At 45.1% G+C, this 27,667-nt stretch overlaps 1 protein-coding gene across 2 annotated transcripts; it reads left to right on the forward strand.

Annotated features, from left to right (window-relative positions):
- Positions 1–202: 202 nt before the first annotated feature.
- Positions 203–27,636, forward strand: GOLM1 (golgi membrane protein 1). Of its 2 annotated transcripts, none has more exons than XM_083577066.1 (10): positions 203–671; positions 11,459–11,609; positions 12,371–12,550; positions 15,462–15,516; positions 17,400–17,502; positions 19,074–19,206; positions 21,010–21,178; positions 24,541–24,837; positions 25,980–26,102; positions 26,444–27,636. In XM_083577066.1, exons 2-10 carry the CDS (start codon positions 11,481–11,483, stop codon positions 26,515–26,517), a joined length of 1,263 nt encoding a protein of 420 aa, XP_083433192.1. In that variant the 5' UTR covers positions 203–671; positions 11,459–11,480; the 3' UTR covers positions 26,518–27,636. The 2 variants fall into 2 exon arrangements, with proteins under 2 accessions (XP_083433192.1, XP_083433193.1); XM_083577067.1 differs by lacking the exon at positions 203–671 and adding an exon at positions 9,445–9,667.
- Positions 27,637–27,667: the final 31 nt, after the last annotated feature.

Here is a 27,667-nt window from a genome sequence, read left to right on the forward strand (position 1 = left end):
CGAGGAACCGTTTCTCTTTTTTCCCCATTTCCTTTAATAAAAATGCTCCCTCTGTGCGCCCTAATGTGTACCTTGATCCCCCCCCCACACGCTATTGAGCGCTGCAGGGCCCCCCAGAAAGGCTCGCGTCGTTTGGCTCCACCGGCTGCCGTCTCGCCCTTCTCCGGAGGAGCCTTTGTTCGCGGGCCCGTCTTCCCCAGACAGGAAGCGGGCTGCGGGCGAGAGGGAGCAGGTGCTGCAGGACAGAGCCGGTTCTTCCTCCTCCTCCTCCTCGGAGCGCGCGCGCGCAAGCGGCTGCGCGGGGCGGCGCGGGGGCAGCTCCCGGCGCGCAACCTGCCCGGCCCTCCTCGGCAGCTCTTCCCGCCGCTTCCTCGCCGCCTGCTGCACTTCCTGCTCTGCCCGCAGTGCCTCCTCGCAGCGGCAGCGCCAGCTCCTCCGGCTCGCCTCTGGGCTTCCCCACCGCCGCCTCCTCCTCTCCCTCAGCCAGACGCTCCGGCGGCGGCGGCGGCTGCTACTGAAGGAAGGCGGGGAGGTTTGCCAAGGCGCCGGGAAGGAGAACCCTTCCCCGGCGGGGCAGCTTCCTCGCCTTCTCCCCGGGGGCAGGGAGCGGCGCTCCTCGGGCAGCCGGCGGGAGGAGCGGGCCTCGCCGGTGAGGACAGGCGGCGCGGAAGGTGAGCCCCCGAACGCGGCGCCTCCTCCCGCGGCCCTCTCCGCCTTGCGCGGCGGGCAGCCTCTCCTCAGACCCTGCCTTCTTCTGCGGCGAGGAAGGGGCAGCGCCGAGAAAAAGGCCCTCTTCTTCCCCCGAGGAAGGAAAGCGGGGCAGGAGGCGTCTCCGTGCAGGCCGGCGCTTCGAGGCGCATCGCGCACGGCCGGCTCTTCCTCTCTCTTGCGCGCGCGGTTCCGCCAGCCAAGGGGCGCGGAGGAGCGCCGCCGGTCTTCCTCGGGGCGCACCGAAGTCCCCGCGCGAGGAGGGCGCGCTTGCTTGCCCTGCCGGCGGGGTCCCCTGGGCGCGCGGCCGCCTCTCCCTGCGCCCGCCCAGACCTTTCCATTTGGAGCGAGGGGATGTGGGGGCGCGCCGAAGTCTCCCCGCCTTCTTCTGGTCTGAAGGGGGCTCTGCCTTTATCGGGGGCTCCGATGGCGCTTTAAAGCGAGGTCAGCCCCCACCCCCACCTCCCAAATCGAGGCGTCCCCAGCAGACCCCCCCCCTCTCCCACCAGACGAGAGAAGGGTGGGGATGGGCGCAGTCGGTATGCGCGCCCTTCCTTTCCTCGGGGAGCCTCACCTGCGCTTTGGCAATGTCTCCAAAAGGCTTTCCTGCCCATCTAAAAGAAGCGCAGTCCAGCAGGATTATGGCTCCTCCAGTGGCGTAGCGTGGGTTGTCAGCACCCGGGGCAAGGCAAGTAATTTGCGCCCCTTAACCCGTGGATTTTAGCACTCGAGTGCGAGCGCGCCCCCCCCCCCAGATGTTGCGGCCGGTGCGGCCGGCCCCCCCTGCACCCCCCACGCTACGCCACTGGGGCTGGGGGCGAGCGAAGGAGCCAAAGACCCCCCCCCAAAGGCTCAGCAGGAATTTATTAAATTTATTATTTGCGGAGCCCCCGCGGGCCGAGGCAGCCGAAGCCCCCTCCCCTCGGGCGCCTCCCCGCCCCCTCCTCTCCTTGGGCTGTAGGTGGAGCCCGCGCTCCGAGGCGCTCCAGATCCGGGCTTGGCGAGCGCCTCTCCTCCTCCCGGCCGGGTCCGGGGGCTTCCAGCCGAGCTCCGTCCTCGCCCCCCTCCCCCGCGGCTGAGACTTGCGCTGAGAGCCGGAGCCAGCGGCGCCCCCTTCCGACGGGAGACCCTCGCCCGCCCGCCGGCTTCCTCTCGGAGGGTTTTGGGGAGGGCAGGGCGCGTCGAGGCCCCTCGGAGCTCTCCTCCCTCCCAGTCGGCAGAAGCAGCCGCCGCCTGTGGCTGGGCCGAGGGGATGGCGCCGGCGTCGGCATCGGGGTGCGGAGGCTGCCGGTGCCCGGCCAGGCGTCGGTGGCGGCGTCGGCGCTGCTGCAGCGGCTGCTCCTCCTGCGAGCAGTGAGTGGAGCGCAGCCGCAGCGGCGGCGGCGGGGGGGGGGCGCGCGCTAGGGCGCAAGGCTGGCGGCGGCGGCGGGGAGCCCGGCGGAGGAAGGAACTTGTCCCTTCCCTCTGGACTCGCGCCCCCCCCAGATGTTGCGCCCGGTGCGGCCGGCACCCCTGGCACCCCCCACGCTACGCCACTGGGCTCCTCACCCCTTAAAAAAGACTTTTGGTTTGAGAGGGTTGCAATCTGACGTTTCTAGGGAGTAAAGTAGCTCATGGTCGTTGGAAAATTAAACTTGCTCGGTCATGGTTGCTCTTAAGAAGAGACCACTGTTGACGTTGGCACCTCTGAAAGGGGCATGGAAAGAAGAAGGATGTAGGTTGTGGGATCTCATTACTTGCACTGGTTGAAAAAGTCATCCCATAAATGCAGAATAATTCCCAGTTCTGGTTTATGTTTCAGATACTTCAAGTTGCCACGAATCCAGTTACGCGGAAGTCGTTAGTTGATTTTTAAGAGGGCCTACGGAATGTCTTGAGATTAAGACCCTGTGGTTAAATAATTTACTCTGTGATTCAGATAGTTTATACTGAGTGTTTCAGGTTGTGACATTTATTAATATGTCTTTGTGCTTTTGCGGGGGAGTCTAAAATGTTGTTGAATTGCTGCAAGGTATCTTTGAAGTACTTCCTCTTTGATTTCAGATTCTCATATCTACTGTAGTATCTAATTTCTGTTAAACCACTGAGCCTCTTGGGCTTGCCGATCAGAAGGTCGCCAGTTCAAATCCCCCGACGGGGTGAGCTCTCATTGCTCGGTCCCAGCTCCTGCCAACCTAGCAGTTCCAAAGCACGTCGAAGTGCAAGTAGATAAATAGGTACCACTCCGGCGGGAAGGTAAACGGCATTTCCGTGCGCTCTTCTGGTTCGCCAGCTGTACACCGGCTCCCTCGGCCAATAAAGTGAGATGAGCTCCGCAACCCCAGAGTCGTCCGCGACTGGACCTAATGGTCAGGGGTCCCTTTACCAAATCTTGTAACAAAAACACAAACTTTGCTTTGCTCAGTTGGGCTATATGTACAGCAGTTATGCAGATAGAAAAAAATCTAACTAGTTTACTCAAAATTTTCCCCATTTTTAGCTTCTAAAAGTTTGACATCACTTTGACAATACAGGTAGACTAGTTTTAACTTGATTTGCTGCTAAGTTAGCTATTCTTTGGGTATAAAATGTTTGTGTTGCAAACACTGAAAGTGTTGGTGGTTATTTTGTATGCATTGCTTAATCCCTCTCTTTTTTGTCCTGATAATACATAGATTAGTCTTAGTACTTTTAAGGAATTGAAATGCAGTACCCTAAAGATGACGCTAATGTTAGCTTTAAAACATACCACTTGAGAAGACATGCAATTTCTTAAGAATTCAGCATTATTTTGTACATGGAAAAGTTAACAATTCAGAAACAAACATTTCTCATGATGAAGACGAGTTACCCTCATCATGTGGGCTGCAGTCAACCAACTTTATACGGCCCTCTAGGTGTATTCAAAAAACAATGCCACATAAATACATTTTCTAAGCAAGTATCAATAGTAAGTGACACCTGAGGGGGAGTTATTTATTGGGGAGTTGCATTATTCTATAGGTGGATTACCCTGCACGTGATTATGATAATGAGTGATGCTTTGTTTCTGCTGTTAGACGGTGTGCAAATTATGACACAACAATCCAAAAATCACGTCACTATGCATCAGGTTTAAATTATTTACAGAGTAATTTCACTGCATATTTATGGAGGGAGGGGGGACCTACAGGGCAGGGCAATAGCCACCTCAATTGCCCTGCCATTTTGCTGCAGGCAGTATGGGAAAGGTGTGTGAGAAGCTTTTACTTCTTCCCTTCTGTTGATGATGCCCGCAAGGGAATAAGATTGCCCAACCAATGTAGCTCTTTCTCTGACAGTGGAAAAGCACTAACGTGGCGTCCTGAAATCACTCAGCCGACTTTATACTGAGCATAGGATTGTCCCCTTAGAATTAAACCTCATGCAGACCTCATGCAGACTTCAGTTCTTTACATGTTGATTGTGAAAAAAATAGAACCATTGTGGTGTAATTTATTATGCTTTGATGGGAAAATATAGTAGTGAGCATTTTTTAATCAGTTGGAATACATATGAAGGCTTGGATATTAACTTCTTCTTTGGCGATCACTCGTAGCTGAATAAGATTGTCTTCCATAAACATGGTTTTAACAATGAGTCCTTAAGTGACTGGATTCACACGTCCTTCCACAGTGGGAACATAGGTTTCCAGGTGGGAGTTGATCACAGTGATGGTTTGCCAAGCGTGCCTTCCTCTTAGCACATTTCTCCCTTTCGTCCTGAGTTCGAGCGTCTTCAAAGCCCACGACACCTTCGGTAAACGCTGTTCTCCAACTGGAGCGCTCGCAGGCCAGTGTTTCCCAGTTGTCGGTGTTTATACTAAACTTTTTTAGATATTAACATAATGTTACAGGCCACCCCAATCTCTGCCGAGCAAGAGTTTCCAGGGGTCTTGGTATTTAACTAGGGTTTGTGTTCCTTTGGAAAGAGGCACAACAGAGACTAGTGTCTTTTTCAGAAATATGGTTTATTTTACACATATTTACATCTAAAGCCTTCTGTGGAGAATGTGCATGCAGACCATTATGGCCAAAGAATGTCTCTTGTTGCTCCCCTAATAGCTTCAGCAAGCTTGGATCCAAAGCAGCAGCCATTCACCCCCCCTGCCCCCCATCTCTCAGTGCAGCCTCCAGCCAGTGCCTTCCAGTATCCCCCCTCAGTTTCAAAAGCCTATGGCAAAACCCCCACTTTTCCCCATGATGACATCACGCCTCCTGTTACCATGGCAACATTTCCCTGTGTGCCTTTTGCCTATGGGGCTAATGGCTGGCCATCATCACCACCATGGTGAAATATACTTGGGGTTGAGAGCGGATTTCATGCTCTTTATTCAGCTCATAGTAGTGAGGAATGGAAGTTCCCCCAAAATGTCAGCTTTATATACATTATTTACACAATGGACCCCACGTGATTGGCTAGTTTTGGGATTCTCCTGTAGGCCAATCAGGTTGCGGATTCACTTCCACCTGGAGTTGGATTGGGTGGCTCCTGCGGACCAATCAGACTGCTGCATTCTGGATCCTGTTGTTCTAGGACCAATCGGACTGCTGCATTCTGAATCCTATTCAACTCAGTACATAACACCTGGTTTCTTCAAGGACCCACCATCACCAGGTGGCCTCATGATGAAGTTATTCCCAGCCCTTGGAAAAAAAAAACTTTTTGGAGTTTGCTCAATTTCTGACGCTTCCCTGAATGTAGAGTTTATGGGGCTCTGAAAAGACTTCAGGGGATATTGGTGGCTGCATACTTATCTCTCTCTCTCTCTCTCTGTGTGTGCTTGTTTTGCATTGTGCATAGATCGGCATCGGATATGTAAAATAAGTGCCTCTAAAATGTACTGTACCCCAAGTTATGGAAACAGTAGCAAAGGTTTGACTGGGGTCTGTGGGAAAAGTGGGGGGAACATTTTGGGAGCGTTTGTAGAACAGCATGCATGCTCTCTCTCACAGACATGCTCATGCACACACATGTTCAACCATATGCAGAGTTTGGTGAGGATGTTTAAACTTCTCAACTACTTTTCTAAGTTGTCAAGATTAGACTCTTTTCTGATGTTTTGCTTATAAAAGCGATAAGCAAACATAATGGAATGTTAGTGATAAAGTAACCATCCATACCAGGCAGGATCTTTGATAATACAGCAAAAGAAAATGCTTTTTTAAAAAAAGTCATTTGGTAAAGAATAACCAATTTCAGTATGAATTACCACCAAATTCTTGGTTTGGTCAGAGAACTATGTAATTGCGGTTGTAAAGTAGTACTGTAATACTATAAGTGTTACTCATTAACATTCCATTTACATTTCACAAAAGAAGCTTGACTGTTAAAGCAAATAGTGTGTAAATGCTCCTTTTAGCAACCCTTGACACACACCTGATTTAAGTTTTTGTATCTTTGGATCACAAATAGAAGGCTTTTGGGTTAAGCAAGCAAAAAGCAGCAAAGCTTCAAAGTAGTTACTGAAAATATGAAATGTACCATTAAATGTTACAGTGGCCAACACATTTTGGTAAAGACCTTCAGGTTGCACTGAAGAACAACTATATACCGGTAAATAATCAAACCATAATACAGATTATATATTATATACATCATTCACTAATTATAATTTAACATTTTATGTTAAAAAGTATACTCCCTTCTTAGGCATCACTTTGTGGAGGCACGTTCCCAGAAGGTTGCTTATAAATACCTTGAAGAAATTATTAACTGTTTTTATATTGTTTTGTCAGGTCCTTTTAGTGTTTTAGTTTTTGTAAGCTGCTCTGAGCCAGTCAGTGTCAACACTGGACATGATATCAGGAGCTTCCCATGTTTCTAATCTTAAAATACCAGTGAGTACACTGTTACTTGTTTTAGTGGCTAAAATTTAAACATATTTGACCTACACAATTCCTGCCACCTCCTATTTGAATACAATCAGTACTGCACAGTGTTTTGGATGAGTCCAAAAGCAGAAAATATGTGTGCAAACCTTAAATTTCCGAGTGCAGCAAGGTTTTTCTTTACTGTACCTCCAGTTGTCCTCTCCTGTCATTTGAACCCCTTTCCCTGCCTGTTGATTTGAGCAGGACTCAAGGCTAGAAATAGTAGCTTTCAAAATAGTTGGAAGACTATGCAGCAGACAGAAGTGAGCCAGACCATGTGACTAGGGCAGAGATAGGGAGTAGAAGCCATCATTTTTGCCTCTTGCCTTGAGGAATATACTTCTATTTTCAGAGTTGTGAACTGGCAACAACATTGCATCCTGTTCCTTACAAACATTTCTTGTTTTGATTTGTTTTGGTTTATATACCTCCCTTCATCATAAGGTCTCAGGGCAGTTCACAGAATTGTTGGACACCATTGTCTGGGCCAGGGGTCAGCAACCTTTTCAGCAGGGGGCCAGTCCACTGTCCCTCAGACCCTGTGCGGGGCCGGACTATATTGGGGGGTGGGAATGAACGAATTCCTATGCCCCACAAAAAACCCAGAGGTGCATTTTAAATAAAAGGGCACATTCTACTCATGTAAAAACACGCTGAATCCCGGACTGTCTGCAGGCCGAATTTAGAAGGCGATTGTGCCGGATCCGGCCCCCAGGCCTTAGTTTGTCTACCCATGGTCTGGGCTGTACATTTTTGTAATGCTCTTTCTGTTGTTAAGGAAGTTTCCTCTGTTTTTATTTGCTTTAATTTGTTTATATTTTAGAAAAGTTTTGGTGTAATGCTATCCAGAGAATATTTATTGATAGGTGGCTATATACATTCATTCATTCAATCAATCAATCAATCAATCAATCAATCAATCAATAAAACATTAGCCTGCTGTGTTTGGGTTAAAACAGAAATCCCAGTGATTTCTGCCATGTGTTCCACAGATCCCACAGAGATTCATCCATTCTTGGCTTGAGTCTCTCTGTTTAGTGATTCAGCATGTACTTACCGGTCCTGCCTCTTTTCCTCCCATATGGAAACTACCTCTAGGGAAAGACTTTCTCTTTTCCTGATAACTGAAGCAAGTCATCTGCAAGCAATGTCTACCAGCCGTATGCTGTCAGAATTATACTTTCAGATAATTCATCAGATAAATAGCATTTATTTGTGGCATCACTTCTTTCAAGTATGATTTGCAGCATGCAGTAGACAAGAGTAGAATTGAGATTTGCAGCGTTTTTATTGTTGTTGGGCTTAACTTCAAGTGAGACATGGTTCAGTACAAATCATAAGGGGAGAAAAGGATGTGTTCCTTATTAAAAAACACTTTGTTTGGAAGACTTCCAGAACTGGCTTTGATGAAGCTCAGAAGCATTCAGTATCTCTTCATTCTCTTACCTTTTATATTTGACATAGTATTACCAAGATCCTCCTTGAGGATCTTGTTGATCCTAAAGGTAAAGGTAAAGGTACCCCTGACTGTTAGGTCCAGTCGTGGATGACTCTAGGGTTGCGCGCTCATCTCGCTCTATAGGCCGAGGGAGCCGGCATTTGTCCGCAGACAGCTTCCGGGTCATGTGGCCAGCATGACTACGCCGCTTCTGGCAAACCAGAGCAGTGCACGGAAACGCCATTTACCTTCCCGCTGGAGTGGTACCTATTTATCTACTTGCACTTTGACGTGCTTTCAAACTGCTAGGTTGGCAGGAGCAGGCTCCGAGCAACGGGAGCTCACCCCGTCGCGGGGATTTGAACCGCCGACCTTTTGATCGGCAAGCCCTAGGCTCTGTGGTTTAGACCACAGTGCCATCCACGTCCCTAGTTGAACATAAAGATTACCTTGGAACATTGGAGAGGATAGTGATGATTAGCATCCACCCTGGCATGTTGCTCAAGGACCAGCCTATCCTCAGTCACACAATATCATCACCAGGGAAGGGGAGGAACACATCATTGTGAAATTGTCTCTTTATTGTATTCCATGGCATCCCTTATCTGGCTTTGCAGTGATTGATGTCCTTGCTGAAATAAGCTGTATGAGAAAGCAGAAGCATTCAATCCTAATAGGTCTCTCCTGTATGTCTTAAGTGGAACCAGTAATAGGATATGATGCTAAGCAAATATAATGCTGTGAGCTAGCATGCCATTTCCTCTGGGCAGCTACTTGTTCATTATTGCTAGGTTGCTCTGCTATTCAAGGTACATAGGGCCTGTGGTGCTGGAGGAGACTCTTGAGGGTCCCATGGACTGCAAGAAGATCAAACTTCTCCATTCTGAAGGAAATGAGCCCTGAGTGCTCACTGGAAGGACAGATCGTGATGCTGAGGCTCCAATACTTTGGCCACCTCATGAGAAGAGATGACTCCCTGGAAAAGACCCTGATGTTGGGAAAGATGGAGGGCACAAGGAGAAGGGGACGACAGAGGACGAGATGGTTGGACAGTGTTCTCGAAGCCACTAACATGAGTTTGACCAAGCTACGGGAGGCAGTGGAAGACAGGAGTGCCTGGCGTGCTGTGGTCCATGGGGTCACGAAGAGTTGGACATGACTAAACAACAACAACAACAACAAGGGCCTTGGGCAATTTAGGGCTGGCTGACCTGTGGCGCTCCAGATGTTGTGGGACTCCCAACTCCCATCAGCCCCAGTCAGCATGGCCAGCGGTCAGTGATGATGGGAGCTGTCACCTGCAGGCCCACAAATTAGCCATCCTTGGCTTTAGAGATTACATTTATCATCCTGGGTCTGTGCTTGGGAGGCTGACTTTCGAACCCTGGTGTAATTTGCATTCCCTAATCTTCCTGCCTTCCAGAAGCTGATCAGCTGCATTCTGTACCACTGAACAGTTTTCAAGGGCAGCCTTAATAATTGCTGATGCAAGATGTAGTCTGATTTAAAAACCAAGAGATATGTGATATGAACCAGGGGGGAAATCTTTGCCACAGCAGTGATAGAAGGGGCACTGTGCTCTCGCCTCAAAGGCACTTCTCTGTGAAGACCCACCCAATGTGGAATGGATAAAAATGGGTCTGGCTGACTGGTAAAGATAGCATATTGAATATTAATACTGCTTATTTAGTTCAAGCTTCGTTAATTTCATTGAGGCTAGTACCAATTCAGCTCTATATATTTGCTAACTCCCATTATATATCATGTTTTAATGGTGTGTTTAACACAAAGCAATCAACTGAACACATTATTAAATGGTTATTCTTTAGTATAATCTATTGGTTGTGTTGTGTTTTGAGATATCTTATTTTAGAGAGAAGCCAGGCAATAAATGAACACAATTGTTCCTACATTTTCTATAATGTTTGTGCTGAGGATTATAGTAATGGGTAAGAACTTTTGTTAAACCTAAACTTTCATTCGCCACCACTTCTTCCAGGGCATAGCAGGTTGTGTTGAAATGGAGGTTTGCTCATGTTGCCAGGTGGTTGTTGAGAGTGAGGCCTACTTGGCAAGGAAATATTTCTCTAAAGTAAATGCAGAAAGAGACAATTGCTTTTTTTAATGAATGTTGTAACAATGTGTTGTGTGAATGAAGGAGCAGAATAGTTAAGTTTCCCCTTCCCTCGCCTCCAGATAATAAGTGTACTGTCAAACTTCGGTTTTTGAAGATCTCGGCTAACAAACGTTTCGGAAGCTGAACACTGAAAACCCGGAAGTGAATGTTTCCATTTTCGAATGTGCCTCGGACGTCAAATGGCTTCCAAGGCACATTTCTCAATTTTCCCCATTTAATTTGCTGACAGCCCTTTGATCCTCGGTTTTCGAATGTTTCAGAAGTCGAAAGGACTTCTGTAACGGATTACAGTGGTACCTCGGGTTACATACGCTTCAGGTTACAGACTCCGCTAACCCAGAAATAGTACCTCAGGTTAAGAGCTTTGCTTCGGGATGAGAACAGAAATCGTGCTCTGGCGGTGCAGCGGCAGCGGGAGGCCCCATTTGCTAAAGTGGTGCTTCAGGTTAAGAACAGACCTCCGGAACTAATTAAGTACTTAACCTGAGGTACCACTGTACAGTGGAACCTTGGGTTGCGAATGTGATCCGTGCGGGAGGCACGTTTGTGACCCGCAGCATTTGCAACCCAGAGCACTGCGTCTGCGCACGCGCGTGACACGATTTGGCGCTTCTGTGCATGCGCAAAGTGTGATTTAGCGCTTTTGCGCACACGCGATTGCCGAAACCCGGAAGTAAGCTGTTCCGGTACTTCCAGGTTTGGCGCGTCTGTAACCCGAAAACGCACAACCCGCAGCGATTGCAACCCGAGGTATGACTGTACGTTCAAAAACTGAAGTTCCACTGTATAAGTTAGATAATTCCTGTGTAAAATTCAGAACTGATATGACATGACCTACCCAACTTTGCTCTCTGAGTGTTCCAGCTGAGGCGGCTCTCCCCTTCCCTAGCAGCTGCCATAGGGCTACTCAAGGAGATACAACTGAAGATGATCAAATATAAGTATATCAGTTTCAGTAACTAAGACCTTTTCTGCCTCATTCATTCTACTACCTTTATCTTAAAAAGATCTCAAGGTTTCATGAAAAAATAATTATTGAATGATGTTAATAGGAGATACTACATAAAACAAATGGTAGAAACTTTTTAAAGACTATTTTGTTTGTTTACAGATTATATTTGTGCTTTGTTCATCCATCTTTGTAGAACAAGAGAACTGGAATTTATAAGATTTAAGTGTTGAAACCAACAGGATTTACTTCTGAGCTTGTAACTGGGCTGTTGGTGTCTCTGGTGTGACTTGGATGCAATTGCAAGTTCAGCGAAGGGAAATGTAAATATGCCTTTTCCCCCTTTCAATCAACAGATATTAGTATCTTCACTTTGAGATGGTGGGACTAGGAAATAGCCGTCGCGGGATGAAGTCTCCACCCCTCCTAGTGGCGGCACTTGTGGCTTGTATAATAGTCCTGGGGTTCAATTACTGGATTGCAAGTTCCCGCAGTATTGATTTGCAGGTATTACTCTTCTATTGATTTTCCACATTGATGGAATCAGCAAAGATGTTTTCCTTTGTTCAGAATTTCAGTGAATTATTGAAGTTTAAAAAGCGCTTCAGGGTTTCCAAATCATCATACCTGGCAGGAATTTGGATGCTGGCCAGGAGAGCAAATAGTGAGAGAAAAGAGAAGTGCCTGGGGAAAGGTTGTGATGATAGTAGTTAAATCCTGAATCCTGCTCAACCAGGAAATTGTGGAGCTTTATGCTACCCTTGCTACCTGGTATATCAATGTAAAAAACTCCTTCTGTTTCTCTCATGCCTATGGATGCACATATATGAACACAGACCCAGAGACAAAGTTGGGACTGGCTGTTTTGAATTAGTGTGTGGAACAATCATCCAGCTCCCCAACACCTCTGCCCCTCAGTCCATTTTCTGCCTTACTCCCTACTTAAGAGAAAATAGCTCCTTCTGTATTCCTTCTCTCTGTTCTCAGTGTTTTTGCCACACTTCCTGTCTGTCCCCAACCCAAGGAACAATAATCTTTCCTCACATCAGCACTGATTATCAATATTCCTAGTGATTTTTTCCCTTACCATCCATCCTATCCCATGTTCTAGAAGGGTTTAGCATGGGCTCACAGGTGACTGGTAGTTGTGCGGTGTCCAATTTTGTTTTCTGCAAGCATAGATCGGGAAGTTAAAATTTTGATTACACACATTTACAGCAAAGACTGCAAACATTCTCTTCTGAATTTTTGTATCTGCTGCCTCTTAGAACCGCATAATGGAGCTAGAAGGAAGAGTTCGCCGGGTGGCTGTAGAACGAGGTGCTGTAGAAATAAAAAAAAATGAATTCCAAGGAGAGCTGCAGAAACAGAGGGAACAGATTGACAGAATTCAGAGCCTGCATAACTTCCAGATGGAAAACACTAACAAAATTCACATGGATGAGAAGGTAAGAGCTTTTTATTTATCCTTGTCGCTCTGCTCTGGGCCTCTCTGTGCAGCTCCTCCTTTGTCCTACTGCTGCAAAAGAAACTGTGGATTTATCCAGTATTAATTTAGGGTCAAAAAAATCCCAGTACTGCCTCTTTTCTACCATAATGGAAAGGGCCTCACCATTGTTGCTGTCTGTGAAAGGGAAGGTGCCTTAAAACTGTATAAATGCTATTTAATATAAAATTATTATTTATTGAATAAAGAATACTCTTCCAAATGAGCCCAGGGTGGCAAACGCAACATTCAGAACAATGAGGTTAAAAATAAAAAGGCATTTTAAACATTTTAAAGAGAGTTTATTATTACTTACACACCTTGTGCTGGAAGCAGCTTCTTGAGGGGAAAAAAACGTAAGAGGAAAACTGAAGTGGGGTGTTGTGAAGATGGTATGACAATCTGTGAGACTAACAAACAGCTCCTTCCACATTGCGAGGGATGTGAAATGTCATGCTTGGTGGGCTCATTTCCATCTACTGGCAGATTGGATTAACAGTCTGAACGTTGATTACTAGCCGTTTCTCCACGGTGGAAGAATTGTAGCACACTGTCCTTTGGGTGGTTGAGTCATAGCTGTGACTTCATCCTAGAAAAACCTCAGCATCTAGAAAGATCCTAAAAAGGTACATGCAAATGTACATATTTTAGCAGAGAGTCTGCTGTGGAAGTGCCCTTGTGAGGTTTTTGGTAGGTTTCTTGGGTTGCATACAAATGTACCTGCAAACACAACCTGGTGTGCTTTTTCTGCACTGCAGAGGGATGGGGGATTTGCCCAAAATTGGATGGAAGGATTGGCCAATTCCTTTGTACTGTACCATACATTCAGGAGGTCCTCCAACGCGCTAGAGCAGTGGCTACCAATTAGCTAAGTACTGCAGACCTCCCCTTTTTCAAAAGCCAAGCTTTTGTTATGTGAAAGGTGCCACTGTGCCATGGACCTCCTGGGTGGGTTACGTGGGAGCCCTGGGGTCCACAGACCACCAACTGGGAGCCACTGCTCTAGAGAGGGTCCTTGGCATCTATATCCGGGAGAAGAGGAAGAGAAAGATTGGACATGCAAGCTGCCTTCTGCCCATGTGCAACCAATGGATACAACTCAATGGCCTTGATTCACAGGCAGCACTAAGCCAAACCACACCAGAGTATGAAGCCACAGGCACTCATAGTAAAAACTGCAGCCATTTTGTTCCTTGCTTGGTCATCCTGCTACTGCTGCACTGCCTGGAGCTGAGCCAATCTGTATTGCTGCAGGCAAAACATGAGCTGTAGGCCAAGGTTTGTACTGCTTGTAGTTTGGGGGAGTCTAAACATGAGCCAGGCTTGGGCAAACCATGGCTTATCCATCTGATGCCTATAATTCTATATTTGCACAGTAGTCCAGCACAGCCTTGATCATAATAAACTGACACATGTATACTACAGATACACAATGAAGTAGTTTGTATGCTCTGAATTGATTATTTTTATGTAGCTGTTCTTTCTCCAGGAAATTACTACCAGCAGTATTATACCGTCTGCCTCCCAGCTGGAGCAAGACATTTTTGCAAAACTAGCTACAGTTCAACTTTGTGATCAGATATCTAAGCTCTAGCTGTAATAAATGAATCGGCTCTCTTTTTTACACAAACAAGGGCTTGCTGTATTATTTTAAGAACGAGATTTAAAGGAGAGCTAATACAAAAGGCCTTCTGTGTGTGCTGATCTCTCCCTCTCCTGTTGCCTGCATTAACTTTGTGCAGAGTTAGCTACAAGGCATTTGCCAGATCTTATGCCCACATAATTAAGCGGAGTTTCCTAGCTAGTTTGAATTTGAGCTCCATGCAGCTCCACAGGATTTTGTCAGAGCAGCAGCAAATGGTACCAGCCTCCTCAGTGGTCTCTCTCTTTGTGAGGAGAGTTTACACACACAGGTTTAACTTGTAGGCTAAATTGAGGTAGCTTGATAAGGAAAGAGCTTCATGCTTGGGGATGAATTAAAAGTGCAGTATACCGATTTGCGTATTGTTGCTGGATGCTTTGATGATCCTGAGAATCACAGCTGAAACGGTTATAATTATTCATGTATATCATGGGTAGGCAAACTAAGGACCGCGGGCCGGATCAAGCCCAATTGGCTTCTGGATCTGGCCCGCGGACGATCCGGGAATCGCTGCGTGGATCGCCAGCACACACGTTCTTTCGCTCTCCCTCCCTCTCCCTCCCACGGCAGCAGCACCTCCTCCCTCCTGGCTTCTCCCCGCCCTGCCTAGAGGAGGAAGGGGGCTGGGCTTTGTTGGTGCCAGCAGCAGCAGCGCTCGAGTGGCCGCCATTTTAAGCAGCCCCTCTCTTGGAGCCCTTTTGCTTGCCACTCATTGTCCCCCTGCCGCCACCGCCAGCCCCTGCCACTCGCAAGACACAGGTAAGCAGCCCCCGGGGCTCCTGGTGCTCTTGCATCGTTTCCTCCCCCCCCCCCCCAAAATATAGTCCAGCCCCCACAAGGTCTGAGGGACAGTGGACCGGCCGCCTGCTGAAAACGTTTGCTGACCCCTGATGTATATTCTACCTATCCTTGTGCTAATCCCCCCCCCCCCGAAAAAGATGATTCTTTATGCCACTTGGGGATAATTTTTTTTGTTTTCTTAAAAGTATACCCAGCATTTAGGGAACCTTCCAGTGGAGTCTTCTTGTTGGCCCCATGGCCAATCTGCGATCTTTGCTCTTTTGATTTTTCTGCCTGCTGAACATAGGCAACAAATATATAGGGCTCGGATAATGTAGAAATGGAAACCATTGTTTTTCAAGCACTCAAACAATTCCTTCCTTCCTTCCTTCCTTCCTTCCTTCCTTTCTTTCTTTCTTTCTTTCTTTCTTTCTTTCTTTCTTTCTTTCAGGCAATGCTGATGAATAACATTACAACAAATGAAAGACTGATCCAGAATTTGAAAGGTAAATCTCAGCAAAGCACCATCTGCACAGCAATTAAGTTTGCTTATTTTTATACCTTTGCCCATTGTATGTCTACTGATACATTTCCCCCAAAGTTGGAATAGTAGGAAAGTATGGGGGCAGCTGTAGCTGTTTCAGAATGTAACCCCCCCCCTTTAAACAGAGACAGAATAAAACTGTGGGACCTAGAAACTTACTACTTGAAGACAGAGCCTTGCGTCAACCTAGGAAATCCTTTTTTTTTATTTTCTTAAAAGCATCCGGAAAGGGACTCTTTTATTAGATCAAGATTGTCATTCTGGGGGAGGGTTTTGGTTTTTTAAAACCTTTCTCAATGCTGTTTTTCTTATTAATATTGCCATGGTGCCCCTGCCAGCTTCTGTTTGCTCAATTGGGGACAGTTTTGGGAAAAGGGAATAATAATCAATTAAATGCCATGGTAGAAATGTTAGCTCCCTCTCTCCTCCCCCTGTCCCCAGTGCAATAGCCTCATTTCAAATTTGGCTACTTATGGCTGTGTTTTCAAAAATTTAAAGAGAGCTAGACATGGCTGTCCATCATCTCATCTAGTTATGCACTTAAAGGTAAAGGTAAAGAGACCCCTGACCATTAGGTCCAATCGTGACCGACTCTGGGGTTGCGGCACTCATCTTGCTTTATTGGCAAAGGGAGCCGGCGTACAGCTTCTGGGTCATGTGGCCAGCATGACTAGGCCGCTTCTGGCGAACCAGAGCAGCGCACGGAAACGCTGTTTACCTTCCCGCCAGAGTGGTACCTATTTATCTACTTGCACTTTGATGTGCTTTCGAACTGCTTGGTTGGCAGGAGCAGGGACCAAGCAATGGGAGCTCAGCCCGTCGCGGGGATTCGAACCGCCGACCTTCTGATTGGCAAGTCCTAGGCTCTGTGGTTTAGAGCACACCACCATCCGTGTCCAGTTATGCACTTAATATAGTTCTAATGTAGTAGTTAATGATATGAACTGTGATGAGAGAGCTAAACAAATAAACCTTATTTAACCAGACATCAAGGGATCAATAACTCTATCCAGGGAGGAAAACCTTCATCTTTAAAAAACACCAATTTGTGAGGGACTTAAAGGTTGTTGCAGGAGGTAAGGTCCACAAATCTCAAGGGATAAGAGCCAGGTGGAATAAGAATGGAAGTCGTAGGCTACTGGATTTCAGGCTAGAATCATGCAAGACTATAAAAATTAACTCAAAGAGTTATATGGAGGAAAATACAGTTAATACTCTTCTTTTAAAAACGTGCATTTTCAATATTCTCCCAGTATTTTTTGGTGCAAAAGCAAACAAAATAACCCAAAGTGCTATTTCTTTTTTTGGAGGGAGGGGGAGCTTTGGAAAAGTATGGGAAGGAAAACTGGATCTGCACTCAGGTGAACAGAAAATTCTTCTTGCAGATGGAAGTTGGGATGATAGCTTCATGGTCCCTTGCAATAATGTTTCTAAGGCTGCAATCCTTATCAATTCATGTATAGGGTGATATTCAGTTGTGCCTGTTCACCAGCAGAATAGGCTTTTGCTTGCACACCAGAACTTCTGTTACCCCCTACTGCCCCCAAACCTGCTCCAGATTTTGGGGGGCAGAAAGGAAAGAGAAGTCGCTGGGAGCAAATGGAAGTCTGCTTGTGCAGTATGGATTTCACAGACACTAGGCAGTAAACTCTGTTGAATGTAGTGGAATTTACTAAACATGCATATGATTGAGCTACACAGATCACATAAACCGAAAAGACTGAAGCAGCGTTTTAATCTAATTACTATGAATAATTGGTGAAATAAATAAGAATGTTCTTTCCTACTCATCGTTCATTATTTTCTCCTTATGTTTGTTTTTAATAAAATTTAATTTTTACTCAGAAAACTTGAGAGGTCTGCAGAAGGAATGTGGAAGGCTCCAACTTGACATTTACAGGTTTAAGAAAAACCAGACAAACCTTCAGAAAAAAATTACATACGACATGTAAGTATGTGACGATTGTCCAGCTTCTGTATAGGCAAAATGGCCACAAGCCAAGTTATTCAAGCACTAGCTTTTGTTACATATTTAGATTTTAAACAATATGTTTCCTACATTGAAATCAATGGGATTAAATATATAAAAATCAGGTTTGCTGTTGTAAATATTTTGCTTCACTGGCTCACAAATCTAAGAATTTAATTATAATACTGTACCTGTGAACAAACCAAAACGACAAAGGTTGGGTACAATTTCGCATTTAAATATAGGATATTTCTAACTTGCCTTACCTACATCCCTCCTCAGTTCTGCTGGCTCCTGGGTCTACCAGAAAAGTATATCTGCTAATGTAGCTGGATTGTCATCACAGCAACAGCAATTGGTCTGCAATTGGCTGAGTGGTGCAGAGAGCTGATTGTCTCAGGAGATTGGCAGAAATGTCTGCCAGGGTCGGACAGGAACAAGTGCGGCTTTGAGATTGTTGGGACCTTTTTTTAATTGCTTGAACACTTTTTAATTGCTTGAACTTAACCCTAGTTGCCTAATGGACCAGCCTGTACTAACTCAGGGAGTAGGAGAAGCAGAAACGATGCAACCAACTAAAACACTCAAATCCAGCAATTGGCAATACATTGCTGGTAGTCCTGTTTCAAAGATATCCTCTCAGTTAACAATATACAGTGGTGCCTCGCAAGACGGAATTAATTCGTTCCGCAAGTTTTTTCTTCTTGCGAGTTTTTCGTCTTGCGAAGCACGGTTTCCCATAGGAATGCATTGAAAATCAATTAATGCGTTCCTATGGAGACCGCTTGCCAGGCTGGCGGTGCGGAGAAGGGCCTTTCTCCCCACCGCAAGCCTTCAGGACAGGTACGGGAACAGAGGGGAAGGCGCGCAGCGCTTCTCCTCTGTTCCCGGGGCTTGCGGTGGGAGGAGGGTTTTTCATCCCCACTGCCAACATTCAGAACAGCATTCTGAATGTTGGCGGTGGGAAGGAAAACCCTCCTCCCACCGCAAGTCTTCAGGACAGCCATCCGAAGGCTGGCGTGGGGAGAAGGTCTGTCCGCCCCACCGCAAGCCTTCGGAGGAGGTCCGAGGACAGTGGGGAAGACGCGCTGCGCTTCCCCGCTGTCCTGGAGATTTCCCTATGGGCTTTCGTCTTGCGAAGGAAGCCCATAGGGAAATTCGTTTTGCGAAGCGCCTCCAAAACGGAAAACCCTTTCGTCTAGCGGGTTTTTCGTCTTGCGAGGCGTTCGTCTTGCGGGGCACCACTGTACACTAGTACAGTGGGAGGTTTCTCAGGAGCACGAGGTCCTAATTCTGCACTTACTGTGCAAAGCTATAAATCTGCCACTGGGCCTGCACAATTTGTGACTGTACAAGCCTCACGAGGGGCTCAATAAACCTCCAATTCATGATCTCTCTAGGACTACAAAAGCAAGGAGGTTGTCAATCAGACAGAAGGCAAGAGTATGTGTCTGACAGGCTGTGTTTGACTTTGTGGGTTTCAAGTTGTGCAGATCTTTCGTGTTTTAAAGAACACATTTTACAAACGGCATTCTGCTGCTTGGTTCTAGGTCTCAGTGTATCAGTCAGATGAAGGAACTGAAAGAACAATGTGAAGAAAGGATAGAAGCAACCTGCAAAAAAGGCAGTCAGATACCAGAAGACATGAAGAATAGTTCAAAAATATTAGAGAGAAATGATCAAGTAAGTTTTTAAAATTTGTTTTAGAGGGGTAAGGTAAAAATAAAGGGACCCCTGACCATTAGGTCCAGCCGTGGCCGATTCTGGGGTTGCGGCGCTCATCTTGCTTTATTGGCCGAGGGAGCTTCTGGGTTCAGCTTCCGGGTCATGTGGCCAGCATGACTAAGCCACTTCTGGCGAACCAGAGCAGTGCATGGAAACGCCGTTTACCTTCCCGCCGGAGTGGTACCTATTTATCTACTTGCACTTTGACGTGCTTTCAAACTGCTAGGTTGGCAGGAGCTGGGACCGAGCAACAGGAGCTCACTCTGTTGCGGGGATTCGAACCGCCGACCTTCTGATCGGCAAGTCCTAGGCTCTGTGGTTTAACCCACAGCACCACCCGCGTCCCAAGTTTTAGAGGGGTATTTATACACAAATTGTAGTTGAACCAGGCTGGCTAAATGATTCAGGCCATTATCCAGACCTCTCTGTGGGGCTGAACAACTACAATTGTTGATGGCCCAAAGTAGGAAGAAGGTGAACCACAATACTTCTCTTCCCATCTCCATTTTTTGAATGCATATTCCTTCCATTTGTTTCTGCCTTGACCTTTTGGAATTCCAGTGTGCTCATTTAACTTTAGAAGTGCCTAAACTTTGGCATGCTTATTTAACTCCCCAGTCTGGTGACTGGAATTATGTTCCAGCAGCAACTTAAAAGAATCAACATTGTTTCAGTTACATTATTTAAGTTCTTGAACTAGGACAAGGAACTTTCAGTTCAACACCTGTTGTTTGAAGAGTATTTCTGACACCTTCTTCCTTCAAAACCTTTGACCCTTATTTATTTTGTAAATAGTATAGCTCCATTCTATGCCAACAGGTAAACTTCCTCTTGTTTAACTGAGATTTATTTGTGGACATAAAATCATTTGTCACCATAGGTGACAGGGAGCGGCACATAAAAGTTGTACTTAGTACATTTTCATAAAGTTGTGAAGGTTTGAGGAAATGATTAACCGTAAAAAGTGAGTTTTTATAATGCGTTTAAAAATTAAATTGCATACAAGTATCCAAACAGCTTTCAAAGTTTGTTCTTATGAGTTGTCACTTTGCACTAAAACCAAAATTACCTTCCCTTCATCTCTCTCTCTCTCACTACGCCAACTATATGAGAGAACTCTGACTGGATCTCCTGAAGTAATCTTTTGAAAGCTGGCATGGGGACGAAGAAGGCTTTATTCTCCCCCTCCCCACTGCCACAGACCTGATCCAAGCAAGAGAATGCTTGTTTGCTTTTCCCTCTGTGGCTAATAGCAGCTCTATGGGTCCCCCCCATAGGGTTATGAGGAGGTTGACTCTCCTCATACAGTGGCTTTGATTAAAATTGTCACCCCCCTGCTTCTTAAGAGCAGACAATTATGTGGAGAGATCCAATCACAAATCCGGCTAGATCCTGTCACAATGTGGTAAAGCTGAAAACTACCTAAGTCTCTTCTGATTTCAGTAGGAGAGAAAAGTGTTTAACTTGCCCCTAGAAATTAATGGGACCTGCTCCCTGGTCATAGGCATGCGGTGAAATATATGCATGTAGCTATTGTCAAATGTAACTTCTTCCGTAAATAGCAGGCTGCATTATCTTGTGGCTTGTGAAGCAGTCACAAGAAGGGAAAACAGCCGTCTGTTTTACTGTCATTCAGCTTCTAGCAAGGACTTTAATTTTGCTGTGAAACCACTTAAAGTAAAAATTCTAATAGTAGATTATTCATTTGCATTGAAGAATTGTATGAATCAAGTAGGGCTGTTTTTTTTGTTTTTGTTTTAGATAAATATTCAAGAGCCAACAGAGTTTGGGCAGCGTGACCTGACAAAACAGGGAAATGAACTTCAAGGAAAACATTACATCTCCGATGATTCTTTGAAACTAGAAATCTTAAAGCCAACGCCACCCAGCATAAAAAATGTGGGAGAACTGGATTATCAAAGAGAAAAAGGTAAGTGTTGTAGCAAAGATTACTATTAATTTCCAATCTCTTCATTAGGTGTTAGCATCTAAAACAAATAGTCCAAAACACAGAACGGCTTTGCATGAATAAGATTTGTTCCCCAATACAAAGTTGTGACTTTGGCTAGAGTTGAAACAGTGATTTTAACACTTTCAGGCTCTCAGGCTTACTATCTTAACAGTAGTCATGTTGTGAGCTTAGCAATGCTAGAAATACAGGTATGCGAGTGTTCAGTTCTTGAAGTGATGCTTTCATTGCCTGTGCAAGGGAACGTGCTTTTGGTTTTCGTTGGGCTCCTGCCCACCCCATCAATGAATGAAATATGGTCACAGCTAATGATGGGGATCCTGGGCAGGGCAATCTGGTGCTGGCTTAAAACCATTTTCCAGGCGTTTGATTAGTGGCCTCATTTTACTTCTGCTGTTTGCTGCTAGGTTTTAAAAGGGATTTCCCCGTCTGCAATCCACACGAAAGACCCTATTGTTTGCAAGGCATTGCTGCACTGGTATTTTTTCACAAACTCAGTCGCTGCTCACATGACATTTGGAAACACAACAGTGTTTCTCCCTTATTTATAATACCATTCCATGCTACGTGTCATTGCAAAGCAGGAAAGGTCTTAAGTCACATTTGCTGTACTGTATCTTTATCATGTAGGGACGCGGGTGGCGCTGTGGGTTAAACCACAGAGCGTAGGACTTGCCGATCAGAAGGTCGGCGGTTCGAATCCCTGCAATGGGGTGAGCTCCCGTTGCTTGGTCCCAGCTCCTGCCAACCTAGCAGTTCAAAAGCACGTCAAAGTGCAAGTAGATAAATAGGTAACACTCCTGCGGGAAGGTAAATGGCATTTCCGTGCACTGCTCTGGTTCACCGGAAGTGGCTTAGTCATGCTGGCCACATGACCCAGAAGCTGTCTGCAGACAAACGCCGGCTAGCTCAGCCAGTAAAGCGAGATGAGCGCTGCAACCCCAGAGACGTTCACGACTGGACTTAACTGTCAGGGGTCCCTTTTACCTTTATCACGTAGTGTGGAAGTAACTATTGCTTGATAGGTCACTGTGTGGAACAAGGGTCTCCCAACATTTTTGGACCCCTGTGCACATTTTGAATTCGAAGAGACTACTGTGAGCACCAGCCACAAAATGGCTGCCGTGAGGAATGTGGCATAACATAAACCATCCCGACAACATGATTATATATCCCCGCCCCCCAGTGAGTTTCTGGCTAATCAACAGGGATCATTCCTCAATATTAGGGAAAATATACAACACTTACTGTACAGAAATAGTTTCAGAAGATACCTGCACATCTTGCCTCTTAACTTCCTTTCTTGGAGGACAAGAGATGATTATTTAAATGAAAGCTCAGACTTTAGGACACCTGCCCTGCTGTGCCAATGAAAGAAAGCCTTTGCAGTCCTAGCTTGGTCCCCTGATGGTTAATGCATAATAATTGTCTTTCTGGTAGCGTGCATAGAGGGAAAGGTGACTGTACCCCCAAAACGGCTGTATAGGAGCCACTACCACAATCACAAACATTCTCTCCCTCATTCAAAGTTAAGGCCTGGGGGAAAGGGCTTTCAAGTTAAGTGCAGTGGCACATTGAGAAGTAGCATCCAGTTGAGGGCAAAATGGCAGATAAAACTTCTTCATTCCTAAATGTACGTAGTTGCATGTGTGCGTGCAGGTGTATATACAATACCATTGACCATACCTACCGCTGGTATGTGGCCATCAGTTCGAAAAAGGTTAACCACCTCTGTTGTAAACCAACTGGCCTAAGCAAGACTATGCTTGTTGACGGTTGTTATGGCGAAAAATGTGCCAGATCCTAAGCTACAGGGCACTGCTGCTTTCCTGACACTGCATGGAACATTCCACTCCTCTCTCGTTGATCAATCTGTTGCTCATGTATCTCTGCATACCGTTCGGACATTGACACATCCTGTCCCAAGTTGTCCTCTGAAGATGGAACTTTGTCCCAAACCCAAATGAGATTCTGAATCCTGGGGATTTCCCCCTCCCCCCCCCCCGCTTTTGATGCATCTCCTTGATTAATACCCCCCACCCAACTTTCTCTTGGCTTGAGGATGGTAGTAAAATCTGGTGACAGCAGGTAAATAGACTCAAGTGAGTCATACCTGTACTGCGTCATTGTGTATTTTGTGCTGCTATTTGTGAGATGAATGCTGAACATCTAGCTCGTGAGAGAAGCGTATAAAAATCTGCACCTATTTTGCTGATCTTAAGGAGAAATATCCAGCTTGCCCAGAAAACTCTGCTATATGTTCACTTGCTGCTTTGTATTTACTGATTTTCCATCTTTATTCAGAGTCCTTTTTAAGGGATTGCAGGTGTGAGATTGGGAGGTTTTACTGAGTGAAAAAGTCCCATCTCATTTGCCATCATGCTGATTCCTAGACCCCTGCCCAGTAAACATTAAGTAATACAAAATACACCTGGTGAAAGTTTCTCTTTATTTATCAACTATTACTATCTAAACTCTGAAAGTGGAACAGCCCATTGGAAGCAGTAAAACCGTACACATTGCCAGTTTCATTTTAATCCCTCAGTATCATGTACCTTGGGACGCAGGTGGCGCTGTGGGTTAAACCACAGAGCCTAGGACTTGCCGATCAGAAGGTCGGCGGTTCGAATACCCGCAACGGGGTGAACTCCCGTTGCTCGGTCCCTGCTTCTGCCCACCTAGCAGTTCAAAAGCATGTAAAAAGTGCAAGTAGATAAATAGGTACTGCTCCGGCGGGAAGGGAAACGGCGTTTCCGTGCGCTGCTCTGGTTCTCCAGAAGCTGTTTAGGCATGCTGGCCACATGACCCGGAAGCTGTACACCGGCTCCCTTGGCCAGCAAAGCGAGATGAGCGCCGCAACCCCAGAGTCGGCCACGACTGGACCTAAAGGTCAGGGGTCCCTTTACCTTTATCATGTACCTTGCCAACACCTCTTCCTCCATTTGACTGTGCTGGATAACAGGACCTAATGAATGAAGAATGTTTTGGCATGGAGGATCTCAACAAAAAGGAGGTTACATCAGGTTGCATGCCTTGCAGATCTTTCCTAGCCATATACTTTCTCAGTCCATGAATATGTATTAAAAGAGAAGCTCAGGATGGTCTCCAGAACTGGAGCAATGTGTTCAGTAAGTGTCTTGTATGACAAGCTCCTTTAACCAACCAAAAGACTGCATGGACTTCTGGTTTCAATAGGTGGTGTGCCCATTCTGTGAAACAAGTTAGGCAAGGAAAAGCAGCTTAAGTTTTAAATACTTAAATTTTCATACCAATCCCATTCTTGCACTGTGTTCTTATTGTGCTTTTACAATTGTTTACAAAAGGAACTGCTTTTGCTGTCAATGAAAAGGAACCCAAGGAAGAGGAACACTCTGTTGAACAGGACAACCTACAAACAGTTGCTAAACTTAACACAGATAATAAAGGTCTGCCCCCAGAACCGGGAATGGAACAGAAGCCGTATGAAGAAGTTAAAAATGTACTTGAAGTTGCAGCAGAAAAGCAGGCAGGCAAATTGGCAGAAGCTATGCGCAATCAAAATGCCAATCAAGCAAAAGCAGACGATGAAGAAGTTGAACGAGAGCACCTTTTAAATGATGAACAGGAGACCAGAAAGACTGGTTAGTATAAAGGCTTGGCTGCTGTCCAGGAAGGACATATTTGAGGGTATAAATAAACAGCAAAGGAAAAATATAATCAGCTGTAGTTTGACATCTATCCTCAAAAACTGTGTTTTGGGTGTAGCACTTGGTGTCAAACTTCCATTCCTGTTTATAATTAATAGTTATCGCTGAGGAAGCAGAATGCCAAATGTTTACTTGTTTTCCTCCCCACAATATTTGAAGTATATTATTTGTCTATCTACCACTGGAAACAAAATGGTGGATCATCTTTAGTTCCAAAACCATGTTTAGAAGTGAGCCTGTTTCACTTTGAACATACTACTTTCCCTCTTTGTGTTAGAGGCTATCATAGGGCAGGAGTGACTAACCTCGTTTGGGCTGCTGGGCCAGGGGTCAGAGGCCAAAAGTGTGTGTGTGTGGCCAGTTTATTAAAGACAGATTTTTTTGGGGGGGGGGAGGTCTCAAACATCTTGGACCTGTAGGAATGGTATTTTTCCCCCAGTGGAGGAAGCCTTGAGGGCCTCACAACATAGGAAGTCAAAATTATTTTTTAAATATAACATTTTGTGAGGAGGATGTCAATTTTCTTGGGAATGCTGGATGCAGACCATTCCTGCAGTAGGGCAGTATGCTACACATCCAAAACTCATTCTACTACATTGGCAAGGCATAGCAGGTTTCTAAAATAGATTATCCTAATTCCAAACCCTAAGGGAGGACATGCCACCCAGCCTCTTGTTAATTGTTAAAAGATCCTTACCTATTGGTAAGAAGAGATCATACAGCAGACCACTTGAAGGAATAAAGAGGTGACTATGAGAATATGTTTGATCCAGCATGCCACCAATGCAAATATTGCCTGTATCTCAAGGAAATGATCAGGTGGCAAGAGTTTACCAGGGTATAAAGGTGTTAAGAGACAAATGAGCACTATCAGGTATTACAATATTTAAATAAAACCATTAGTAATCTCGCCCAACTACTGAAAATGTAACGTGCCTATGCTGGTTGACTGATTGATTGTTATGAGCCAAGAAAGCCCAGTGTTAATATTTGAAATATTGAATGCTCTACAGTAAAAGACAACTTTTATATTCAATAAGATTCATAAAAAGAATTATTCTGACTTGTCTTTGCAGGTGAATTTGGAATCAAAACAGTAAACCAGGATAACGTAGTGGACTACAATTTAGAAATGAACGAAGCAGAATCTGAAACAGATAAGCAAGCTGCTCTTGTTGACAACCAAAGTAACTTTAATGGTAAGTGGTGCATTTTCTGTTCTGAAGGTCATAGTTCTCAAAGATATTCTAGAATACTTTAAAACTATTTTGCACAGTGATCAGTGAGATTTTTCATTAGTTCAGTGACATTTAAAACATTTTCAAACTGGGCATTTAGCGAACTTTGTCCTAATTTAGCAACATGGGACGTCACCCTGACAGCTGCCATTATGTTGTGAAAAACTGTCAGTTGAAAATATGTAAATTTTGCACGATGACCAACATACAGGCATAATGCTTATGTTTAAATATTCTGTGATTAAATATCCAATTAACCGAACTCTATGTATTTAGAATTTCATAAAATTTCTTCTTTTCAGTCCAGAAACTTGAAGATCCCAACATGCAAAACCACTTATTTAAGCTTGGCGAAGAACATCAGCAGAGGCTGTGAATAATGAGTTGTTGCAGGAAACAACTACAAACACTGAGAACAAGGCTTGAAACCTTCAAGGCTTGAAATGTCAGACTGAAGCGGATCAATTAGGGTTTATTTAAATAATTTCTGACCTTATTAACTTGTCTCCTGATGTAATGTTCTTACTATTCCTATGAAGTGTGCCATGAAAACATTTCAGGAGGAAGCCTTTTTTTAAAAAAAAATTGAATCTATACCTGTTCTTCTGGTTCTCCTTGAACTGTGACAAAAAAAGCCCCTAAATACAAGTGGTCTAGCTACCAAAACTGGAATTTCTTAAACTTTAGCTTTAGAAATGCCATCGTTTTCTCTAGCTATCAAAGAAAGACAGTTCTTCCCAATTATTACTGGATTTTGTACTTGTTTTCCATAGCAATTTCCTCCAGAAAGAAGACATCCTAGGGTTATACTCTATAAACCAGTTTTTAAACACTGAAATATTTGCCCATAGTAGTAGCCAAGAGCATGATTTATGATCTTATTGCAACTTGAAAACATGGAGAAGATGAATCTACAAGCCTCAGATAGTATCAACTATTTCTTACGAAGTATCTTAATGTAAAACAAATCTCAATACTCTAATCTTATCACACGAATAGGAAAGAGCATGGTACTGAAGTGGAATCAGTATAGGGTCATAGAACTTTATACCTGTTGAAATTCATCCTTGACCGTAGTGGTGACCCTTAAAAATAACAGGCACATAGTAAATGTGGTACAAGTTTGTTGCTCCATAATCTTTTTTCATGTTTATCAGCTAATGGTTATATCCAGTTGGTGCCCTTGCACAAGCACTTTTGAGGCATGGGATGGATACCCCCACCCAAATCCTACCCTCTCCCTCCAGCTATTGAAAATCTCTGGAGAATCCCCTAACCTTCCAGAACTGTCTTGGGGATGCTTGGTGGTAATAACAAAAATGGCCTCCCTTCTTTTGCAATTACCTTCCACTTGTGGCATAAGCACAAGGCTAACCAATTAGATATGCCATTACGTAGCTGATTTTGATTACGTCAATAAAACAGCCTAGTCTTTGTGAAATGAAAACCTATTTCGATCAGTGGTGGATTAAATTAAAGAGTAAAAAAACCCAAATAGCCTGGTTGATGGTATCTTATTCCAAGTA

This window comes from Podarcis filfolensis, assembly GCF_964270895.1.
Source record: "Podarcis filfolensis genome assembly, chromosome: 11".
Taxonomy (NCBI): domain Eukaryota; kingdom Metazoa; phylum Chordata; class Lepidosauria; order Squamata; family Lacertidae; genus Podarcis; species Podarcis filfolensis.

Excerpts from the sequence above, each read along its gene's own strand:
- GOLM1 (XM_083577066.1), top strand. The coding sequence starts at position 11,481 with ATGGTGGGACTAGGAAATAGCCGTCGCGGGATGAAGTCTCCACCCCTC. Across the intron at positions 17,503-19,073 it reads AAAAAAATTACATACGACAT|GTCTCAGTGTATCAGTCAGA; the intron begins GTAAGTATGTGA and ends GCTTGGTTCTAG. Across the intron at positions 21,179-24,540 it reads GGATTATCAAAGAGAAAAAG|GAACTGCTTTTGCTGTCAAT; the intron begins GTAAGTGTTGTA and ends TGTTTACAAAAG.